This window comes from Belonocnema kinseyi, chromosome 8, assembly GCF_010883055.1.
Source record: "Belonocnema kinseyi isolate 2016_QV_RU_SX_M_011 chromosome 8, B_treatae_v1, whole genome shotgun sequence".
In the NCBI taxonomy this organism is placed as follows: Eukaryota; Metazoa; Arthropoda; class Insecta; order Hymenoptera; family Cynipidae; genus Belonocnema; species Belonocnema kinseyi.
The window spans coordinates 20,376,695-20,387,772 of record NC_046664.1 but is presented as its reverse complement, the minus strand read 5'-3'; the positions used below and the strand labels follow the sequence as shown (position 1 = coordinate 20,387,772).

At 38.1% G+C, this 11,078-nt stretch overlaps 1 protein-coding gene across 2 annotated transcripts in view; it reads left to right on the top strand.

Annotated features, from left to right (window-relative positions):
• Nucleotides 1–1,203: 1,203 nt before the first annotated feature.
• Nucleotides 1,204–11,078, top strand: part of LOC117178074 — an 18,415-nt gene continuing 8,540 nt past the window's right edge. For both annotated transcript variants that reach the window (XM_033369301.1, XM_033369302.1), the window contains exon 1: nt 1,204–1,561. Coding sequence is in view for 1 of the 2 variants with exons in the window: in XM_033369302.1 (XP_033225193.1) it covers nt 1,277–1,561 (285 nt within the window). In the remaining variant the exon portion in view is untranslated. The remainder of the gene's footprint in view (nt 1,562–11,078) is intronic.

Sequence of the window (11,078 nt, the reverse complement as noted above, 5' to 3'; positions counted from 1 at the left end):
TGAAGTATTTTAAAATCACGTTAAATTCTTAGGAATTATATCGAATTCTTTTGAATTATCTTTAATTTTCTAAACTTATTTCAAACTTAATTCAAAGCATATTTTCAGACCTTGTCATCTTCCTTAAGTTCCTCTAAATTCACTCAAATTTTACTAAAATCATTGGAATTTTTTCGATTTATTCAATTATTTCCAATTCATTCGAGTTGTTTTGTTTGAATTCTGTTTTTTGGTTAGAAATTAGTAGGGTTTAAAAGATTTAAAACAATTTTTTGGAATTCACTCTGAATTCCCAATTCACTTGAATTCTTCTAAATATACTCAATTCTATTTTATCAGTGGATTTTTTTGATTTTTTAAACATTTTTTTATTTAATTTGTCCTAGTCTTTTAACCTAATCTTGAATTCTTAGGAATTTTATCAAATTCTTATGAATTCCTTTGAATCCACTTGAATTTTTCTAAGCTCATTTCAAAATTTCTGAATTCAGTCAAATTTTTTTCAATATTTTTATCTGTTTTTAACACTGTGCAATTCTAATAAATTTAATTTTCTTTGTTTACCTCTGTTTTATAACTTCAATGTTAGGCTTAGAAAGGTACATTTTCGAAGTATATAACCTCGACTATTTTTACTTTCATTCTGAATTCAATTTTCGATCGCAGCGCTTCACCGGAATAGAGAAAAAGTTAAAAGAAAAATTCATATACATAGAAGTATATGTATAAAAAATATGTGTTCATACTTGAATATATGTGTTGAACTTTGAATATTGGGTCTAACATTTTTCTAGTATTATCGGACTATTATGTCGATTATTTCGTCAACAAATGATAAAATACTTGCTTAGAGTGATTTCAAAAATAATTTTGCAATTCCGTTTATAAACTTTGCTGTCTTCAGATACACAAAGGATATTATGTAAGCCCTAAAATGACACCTGAATAAGAAAGAAATATTTTCAAACTCAGCCGAATCACTAAACTGAAATAAAATGTTTTTGAAATAATTTAGGTGAGCGATATTCTGGATAGCAGTTTAAACAATTGAGGCAATTAAATCTGACATTGTTAAAAAAACCGCTAAAAATGTCACACTTGTCAACTCAATTTGAAGTATGATAAGCAACTTTTTCACAGTAGTATCTATATAAAGTGGCGTCACAATCATCAGATTATTGTAAACGCATATTCTTGATCCACGTGAATAGTTGGTTTCACAAATAATTTTAAAGTTATACAGTCTCCTCATTTGACCTGAGACACTGAAGTAAAAATGACGCCGTGTGAGATATTTTTCGCAATAATAATTATTATAAAATGCCTTGCAACACCATCATCGGCAGGTTGTTCCGGAAGTAGAAACATTATACTACCTCGAGGTTCCGTACGAGTAATGTACGATCACGGCCAGCTTATTGCAGGACTAGCAGGAATAATCTGTCCAGATGAAATCAACCATCTTTGTCTAGAGACTGTGGTATCTGAACTCCCTAATCCAAGCGATTATCGAACAATTGAGAGAACTTACGCAGCACCTGTCAATCACCTAATTACTCAGGTTCGTGTTTATGATATGGATAATAATATTGTTGTTAGAGGCCGGGGAGGTCGCATTAAATTGGTTAATGGAGGTCCCGGATTTGCAAATGTCACCTTGAGATTCACCAGTGAATATGACAGTCCAATTCGGAAACACGTAGATCTGTACTGTTGTGATCGTCCTCATCACACCTAAAATTTTCTTAGTGTGAACAATGTAAGCAAATACCGACTTCCAACCGACTCTGTTTAAATATAGGATATCTAGATAAAATGAAAAAGTTAAATCTAAAAGTGTTAAAATCAAAAAGTTTTGTAATTAGCATGTTATCAGCAGAGAGCGGACGAACCAAGCAGTGATCCCAACTTTGGCATGTAGACGTACTGCGTTTGCGCTAGATTGCTTGAGAGAAACACGACGCGACAACCCGTTACCATGGACACAATAAGCCGTGCCGTTTTCTTCTTACGCACAGCTAGCGCAAGCGCAGTATCTTTACATGCCAAAGTTGGGGTCACTGGAACTAAGTCTGACGTTGCGCACCGAGCCCAGACTCGACTTTTTCGTAGCGGGTGTAGTCCCCGAAAACTAAACGTAAAGTTAACCTACTGGTTCCTGTTACAAAAAGATTTAGAACCCTATTTGTCTTAAGTGAGCCAAGTTTCGTACATTTGCAGTAGATGTTTTCTACTATCGCGCCTCTCATGGAGTCCCGGGAAGGCTTACTGGCTCCCCGCTCCGTCCACCAAATTAGTGCAACAGAAAATAGGGTAGGGTGCCGTACACATGGGAGAACCTCCGCGTGGGGGGGAGGAGGGAGTAGTGGGAGATCGCATGCTCGCGGAGCACATCCGACGCTCTCCCACCACTTCCCTCCATGCGACGGTTTCCCGCTACGGGGAAGACAAGCCTGGACTCAGTGCGCAACTTTAGACTGGGCTCGGCCGCTCTCTGGCTATCAGCCTTTATTAAAAACGTTATAATTTAAAATGTTGAAAGTGCAATCTAAGAAAATAAAATTAATGTTCAGCATCTTAACATCACTGTTATTCATATCCTTATCTCTCTTTTCCATATGCATCCAATCGATTATGTTTCAACACTGATATCTGACAACTCGTAAAATGGGATTTACGTTATGAATTCGAATCAAACTTCTATTTTTTCCTACACGTCATGTTTGTGAGTTTTTTCAGAAGCTTTTTTTTTAAAAAAAAGCAATTTTCAGTCTATACACTAGGACCTCAATTTCTTTTATCATGCGAAACGCACGAGCCTCGGATTTTTTGGATTCGAGTGGTTCCAGTTCTTGTCATAGTGTAGTCGCGTGATTTGAGCTGATTGGTCGAGGGAAAGAGATATACGAGCGCTCATCAGCCACGCCGTCCACTAGCGCTATAGTGGGGGTGCAAAAGCAGGACAAAGGCACGCAAATAAATCTCAGATCGAAGAAAAACGAGGTCAAAGAAATCCGAGGTCCTAGTGCAAGTGGATGTAAAAGATGTTTTTCAAATTAGAATTGATTTCGGTACATTTTTAACGTGTAATCTCAGGCATTCCTTTGAGATACATGATACCGTTTTCGAGATAGTTGCCAACAATTTAGAAAAAGTGATAAAAAAGAGATTTTTCAAAATTAGAATTATTTTGTTACCCTTTCAAAGCTTCTAAAACTTCTAAACACCTTTTAAAATCATTTTAATTGACTAATTGTACGAAATTGTATTTTTTCCACTTTATGCAGAACAATATTTATAAATTCTATCATGTTAATTTGTGGCGCATAATGCATGCAAATTTTCAACTTCAAGAAACTCGGAAATTGAATCATTTTAAATTATATTACTGAAAAATGAACAAATTTATTGTTGAATCGTACTGTTTAAAGTATAGTTTTCAATAAAAGGCCTCGATTTTGAAAATATTTTCATTTATTATCATTCAAAAATTAATTATTTCTACTTGAAAGAATTTTTGAATCAGCAATTTTGTTAAGTTTGAAATAAACAATGTGAAATGAAAGCATTATTCCTTTTCAAATTCAAAAAACTTTAGGTTTCCTTTTTTGAAGTTCCTCAAATTATATAGAACTATATTTTATAAAATTTTTTGTTTTATTTCATATCAATTTATTTGATAATCAATTTGTTTGATAATTAAACTATCTCGATGCAAATTCGTTTTTTAGTGAAAAAATTAATTTTTTTTACTGTGAAATTAACTATTCCATGTTTGCTTGAATATTTCTCTTTGTTCGTAAAAAATTCAATTATGGTAGAAAGTAATCTTCTTGGTTAAAAATTCACATCCTTATAAAAAAATAAGATTTTTGTGGAAAATACCAAATATTGAAAATTAGGAAATATCGAAGTTGAAACTAAACAAGGGGGAAAAAATGTTATAGATTATACTGTGCTACAACTTAAACTTAATATACATTTACAAAATATAATAGATATTGTAGGTCTGGAAAAACACTGGCATCCATAAAGCGTTAACGGCCCGCGACTTTTCCAACTGCGCGAATCAGGGTCGTGTGAACCTTTTTCAATTGATATTTATAATATTGCGCAATCAGCACATGTGAGTACCCACGTACTGCACTTTTCCGCTTCTGACAACAGACACAGTTTACCGTCTTTCGTCCCTTTAACTGAGAAACAGCGTGGGCCAGCCAGTATAAAAACTACTGCGCTGAAGTTAATGCACTCAAAGTTAGGTGTATTCATCTGTATCATTATACCATTATTTATATTATTTATTGATTCAAAATAGAACTGCACTTCTCGGCACACACACAGTAGAAAACGTGAAATTTTATTTCGCCGGTTGTCACGAAATCTCTGCATGTCTGTTAACACGAAAACGGTTTAATCGCCTCTGTTTCTTCTCTCCCAGTCCTTTTCGTCAAAAGGTGAGTCGCCAGCAGAAAGTATCCCACCAACCTGGATCTTTTAATCCCTACAGATCCAGAGCGAAAAGGCCAGGTCATTAATCTTGGTTTTTCTGACATCCTGTGCAGTTGTAGTGATTTTGATGGGATCGTGAGGAAATGCCTCGTTTGGTACCAATTCTGCCGATAGGATAGGAAAGAAGTTTCTGCTCATATACTTTCCCTTTCCTATCAATCGACGGATGATAAGGCAACGAAATGGATCCATGGGTTCCCTAACAAAAAGGTTCTCTGTATGTTTTTGGTATTGTAGATGGGTAAAAGAGTCTAGCTAACATGGATTTCTCCTTCTGCAAAAGCTTGGATGCAAGATAAAGTCGTTGAGTGAGGCCCTGGGAAGGTGCAAATAGTTAAAATTATAATGAGAAACCAATTTTTCCAGTAGATAGAACGAATATTTGAACGAAAATAGAACAGTTAAATTTTCAGTTGAAGAATGAATGCTCAACCAAATGAAATAGAATGGTATATTTAAATTTTTAGTTAAAGAAAAATCGCTTTTAAATATTAAAATAATTTTAAAAATCTAATTATAATTAAAATTTATTTGTATGTTATCGTATCCAATCGGTCGCGTCTTTAGGTTGTGGATAAAGGGTGAGGGTCACCTGGGCGAGGTGTCTTAAATGGGGTCTGGGATGTCAGGCGTCCTCTTAATCCTTGCATACGTAGCTCTAAAAGAATGGACGAACCCTTTTCTCTAGCTATTCGTGGGAACAAAAATTATAAAATCAAACAATGTCGACTATCCTAGAGTTAGAGGTGCCAATGAAGATAGAAAGTCAATGCGATGGACTGGCAAAATCCCAACAGTTTTGATTGGACGGATCGACTCAGGGAAGATCTGCTGAAGTGCTGCGATACCAGTATGGCCACTGAAGGAAAATGTTGTGTCCCAATCATTAGATTATTGTAATTGCTTATTTTTGATTTACGAAAATGGTTGTTTTCAAAAAGAACTAAAAAATTATATAACCTGCTCATTTGATCTGAGACACTCTAAAGTTAGAATGGCGTCATGTAAGATTATTTGCGCATTAATAGTTATTATAGAATTGTGTACACCATCATCAGCCAGCTGTCTAAGAGCTGATGTCCGCGTAGTACCTAAGGGATACGAGTATTTCAGAGGCATGTCACGTTTAGAGCAGGACGAGCAGGAATAGACTTTTTAAACGAAATGAAAAAGTTAAGTCAATCAAACAAAATGAAAAAGTTAAGTATAAATGTACAAATGCGAAAAATTTGAAATTAGCATGTTATCAGACTTCATCAAAAACTGTGTAAATTAGATACTTGCATGCACAATTAGGAAAATAAAACTAATTTTCAACATCTTGACATCACTTTTATTAATATCGTTATATCCTTTTCTTATCTGCGTCCAATCGACTGTGTTTAAACAACTGATTTTTGGAAAAGAGATTTCCAACTTTTTTTTCTTCATTTTTTATATATGGAGGAACAGAGATGTGCAAGACCCGGAACAGAATTGATATTTTCGGGTTCGCATGCAGGTGACTCAGTCGAGAATCCTCGGATAAGATTTGTGCCTGATCTTGGTCAAATTTAAGGTTTTGGGGCAATGTGGAGGTAATTTCAAGTGGTTTTGTCTTTACGGCTGCACAGAAGACTTAAAATTTATGGTTGCGCACTAGATTCATGTCACACTTCCACATTCGCAGTAAACTTATGTGACATCGGTGGTTGCGCACTGGAGTTAGATCGCACTTCGCGATGCTGAGTAGAATTTCGTGTCATTAATTGTTGCGAATTACGGAATTGGTGCATAACCACGAATTACGAAATTGGTGGTTATGCACTAGAGTTAGATTGCACTTTCCGTTTCGCCGTAGACTTATGTGGTATACTTTGTTCCGCACTAGTATTATAAAGCACTTCCGGCTACACGATAAACTTTTGTATCATTTGTGGTTGCGCACTAGAGTTATGTTGCAATTTTGAATACGCACTCGAGCTATGTCACACTTCCGGTTGCGTGATAGACTTCTGTAGCATTTTCAAGTGCGCCTTAAAGCTAATTTGGTTTTCTGAATGCACAGTAGACTTATGTGGCATTTGCCACGTAAGTCTATTGGGCAGGGATGGTCCCGAAGAAATTAACCCCCAATTAAATGAGTAAAAACTGTGCTAAGAGCCGAATGATACCTGGGAAATCGAGCATCCTTTTAGAGTATTCAGCCTTATCGTTGCGCGCTGGGCTTGAAAAGGATGGACGTACTCTTTCCCTAGTTGATAATGAGAACAACAATGACACCAGCATGTCACCAAAAAGTTGTACGTGTGGCACAAAATAATCGAACTCGCAGAGCACCCGACAATACATCGGCAAACGGTGCCGATCACCCTCGAAATCGTGGTGCTGAAAATAATTCAGATGGAAACACGACTAAGAAGCGGATAGAGCCGCACATTGAGGAGACGAATCAACTTTAGGATGATTTGTTAGACTGCTATGATGCCAAAATTATCCCTGTTGCCGGAGGCTTTATGGCTTTCTGTGTTGCCAGAAAAACCTAGAGCGTTTTGCATCAATCATTGCGAAATCAAGTTGTCTACCTCTCGAAAAAGGGATATGAGTAAGGAGCGTCTTCCCAAACGATGTGTGAACAATCCGCAGACGAAGAGGAGAACGCGACATTCAGACTAACTGCGGGTAGTAGGTGCGTCTGACACAATGCTCACGATTTCTAAACAAGAATAAACATTAATATTAAGGTTCTTCCTTATACTGCAGGTCTGACTGAAACGGATACCTTCCTTTGTGAGGATATATCGAGAGCGTCCAAACTCTTGAGCATTAGTTGTTGAGTTTATGGTGCTGCGAAGGTTTTGGCTGATTTAAATCGAAGGCTAAAACCGACGATAGATCAAAAGAAGCTTGAATGAACTGAATAAGAAGATTGGATAAGCAAGACTGAAATTGTCCCCTGTTCAGTGTGCGATTGACAAAATAACATCTGGTATACCTTTCACGGAAAAGGTTCTAAAGTCCGTCAAAAAATTGAGTATCTACCATCACACACTGAATAAGTCAAAGCTGCTGAAAATCAAGCAGCATATTGTTAATAAAATATGGGTGTTATCTGATGTAAGAAGAACAATACAGGTGAGGGAGAGATGGCTCAGGAAGAAGTAACAACTTCCCGCTAAACAAGCTCGCCTCTTCAGCAAAATCCCTGCCTCTCTCAAAAATCCACCCAAGCCCAGCGAAGTAGAGACTATTTGGAGAAATGTATACAAGGTTCTGAAAACACTGAAGTTGAAAAAGATACAGATAATACCTACCCAAGAGGTGAAACAATCACTTAGGGACACTCAGAACTCTTCCGCTGCAGGGCTGAATGGTATCAAGAACTTCCAGTGGTAGCTCACTCGGAAAAGCCCATTCTGCGGTAACTGATCTTACGATAGGATTATTAGAAGAATTGTGCCTGTGTGAGTAGAGACGTACGAACAGCGTGGCTCGAAAAAAGGCATATCAGGCTGCTGAGAGAACTAGATTTATTGTCTCATCTGGAAATTATAGTGTGAGCAAAACAGCGACACCTTGCACAATGGCATCTTTCAAAGCCACGCAATGATACTTCTGCTCTTTTGCATCATACATCTGCCTCTTTCTCTCGTACCAAGCAAATCTTATATTTGCGGCGACATTAACCATCGCGCGCATAAGGTCACTCATGTATTTTATATGGATGACATAGATCTCTATGCTTCTAATACAAGCATACTTCAACATGACTTAAACATCGTCAATGAGTGCACGGGAGGGATTGATATCGAGTTTGGATTGGACAAGTGTGGCAGGATTAATTGGAAGAAAGGAAAGCCTACTGGCGTTATGATGATCCTTAGCGTGTGGATATAAGTATTTCTAGACGTTTTGACCACGGAGAGAATTATACATACCTGGGTGTACCTCAAAGCCGCATTCAGGACGTAACATCAGTGAAGGAGTCTCTCCGTAGTAGATAAAACCATTTTCTTCGACAGATTTGGTTAGTTTCATTTAATTCAATTAAAGATTCTTTTAACTGCTTCGTAAATTAAGAGGATAATATTTCTATAGATAAATCTACTAACAGTATTTACAAAATTAGTTCCTTAGACTGTGACAAAGATTACGTCGGGCAATCCAAAAAATACTTAATTATCGGTTAGAAAAAAGGAACACAAGAAATCACATCAAAAAACAACTAACAAAACGATTTTTAAAACTGCTCTTAAAAAATATGCAACAGAACTGAAGGGCACCTCGCATGTACTGGAATTTTATAATGCATGTCCAGTAGCTAGTAGCACTTCTGTATCACACTTTGTCTGAAAAAGGATTTGTTATTTAAAGTGGAGGAGCTCCACCAGATCTATCCTCTATGAAAATAATAAATGAAAAGAAGTTGCTCATCCAATAAAGGGTTACAAATTTGAGAAGAATAATTTTTCCGTACGACGCGTAATTTTTGTTTTATTCATAAAAATAGAATTGAAAATAAAAACATTTAATTTTTGAAAAAATTACACAAAAGACGAAAATAAGAAATTCAAATTTGGATAGCAAAAAAAAATAATTAAAAATTTCAGTTTGCGGTCAGACTATGCAAGTAACGAAAAAAAATGAGTGAATGAAAAGTGTGCACCCAAAAAAAGTATAAGAATTTCTCAGTAAACACTTCTCGGTAGTACGAGTTTTTGTTTGTTTGTTAAAGGAGTAAAAACGGAAAATGCTCATGCACTGACCACATTCTAACTTTGGGGACCATGAGCCCAATATGTGCACATTACGCATATATACGTAACGCATATGCGCGTAAGGCTTCCTCTAAGAAGCTGCCTCCCTGAGGGCCAATCATCTCATCGTCCCCAGAGGATGGTCTGTCCGGGGCTTCTCCTGTTTTGCGGCGCAGAGGTTACACTGTGGTGTCTTTTCACACGCCACATCCCTGAGCCCTTCCTTGCCGCATCTTCAGCACGCCTCAGTACGATCAGGCCCCCTCACATCTATCTGCCATGTAGCCGAAACCTAGGCATCGGTAGCAACGAACCCTCTGTGTCTTTATTTGCACGGGACAGGATACCCATCCCACCTTCAGGTGTCCTGAGGGTAGCAATCTTACAGAGAACTGTTCTTTCAGCTCCACAAAAGCCCTAAGAGTACCTCTGACGGGAATTTTTATGAGGCTGACCTCAACCTCTCTGACGTCGTTATCCTTGAAGTGGCCTCTCACGGCCGGCTCTACCTTCTCTGGGTCTGTGGTAGTGTTGAGGTGTAGGACCTCATCCTCCACACGGCTGTGCCCTTCTGCCTTTTCCTGTGGGTCCTAACTCCACTAGGACCTCTCCGTTTCGGGTCTCCCTAACTCCTTTGATTTGTACACCAAGAGTGTCAGGGCCTACATTTTGTTTGAGGCCCTTGAGGACCCCCGGGTAGTTAAACCCTCGGCCGGTTTGATTAGAACCGCCGCGGGTCTACCTCGGTTCCGCATTTTCATCCTTTTCTCTTCCCTGTTGGAAGCAGGTTCTGCCTCCTTTTCCACTTTTTTCGGGGTGGAGGTCGTTGCCTCTGTAGCATTGTGCGCCCTCAACTTCTTGCTCTTAGGTTTAGAGCTGCCAGCCTCAATGAGAGTCAGGGAGAGCTCCCTCTCTCTTTTCTCGTAGTAGGGAGCGGGAACCACCACGGCTTCTTCTGTTTGAGTCCCGCTGTGGCTGGTGTCCCACCTAGAACTTCTCTCCGTGCGGGATCTCTCCAGTACCCCATCAATTAGACCCATGTCGCCATCAAGCCAACTGAGCCTACCTATACCAGCTTCCAATTTAGCAAGCCCCTCTTTCGATAAACTCACCGCCCTCTCTACACCATGTTTAATCTTGTTAAACATATTGCTTGTTCTATCACAGAAGACCTTCATGTCTTTCCACACGACATACGACTCCTTAAAGCGAGCCAATGCTTCCTTGAGGTTTTCTGTCATACCTCCAAAACTCCCTCTCATATCCTCCATAACTCGCAGAGCCCCGCATGCGGGGGTAAGGTCTGTATATTCTAGGAGGCGACCTGGTATACCAGAGACACCGTTTACGATACCACTCCATGGTGCCACTCAGCCCTCGGCACGACCATTCACGACTTAGCTTAGGGCTCTTTGTGTGTTTGGTCCGCGGAGCTCATTTTATTTCAGCCCTTCCCTTTGTTTCCAGCGGGCATTTCCCTATCCGCCACTGTGGTGGTAGTCGGAGTAGTTTTTATCTTAATTGTAAAAATAAAAGTAAAATAATCAAATTTCTCAAAAATGCTACAATTTTTAAAAACAATAAATGAGAAGAAGTTGCTTTTGGTGTTTTTTTAACAATTTTAATATCCTATACCAAATTTTTTTCATTTTCATGCTAAAAATTCTTCAGTGAAAAGCTTTGTAAGTCTACCAGGTGTATACATATGAAACCGGTATTTTTTCAAGAAAAAAAACACATTTATTTCAAGAGAATGATAACAAATATTTTATCCAAAGTATGCGCCCTCGCTGGCTACACATTTTGTCCACCTCTCAGGCAATTTATGGA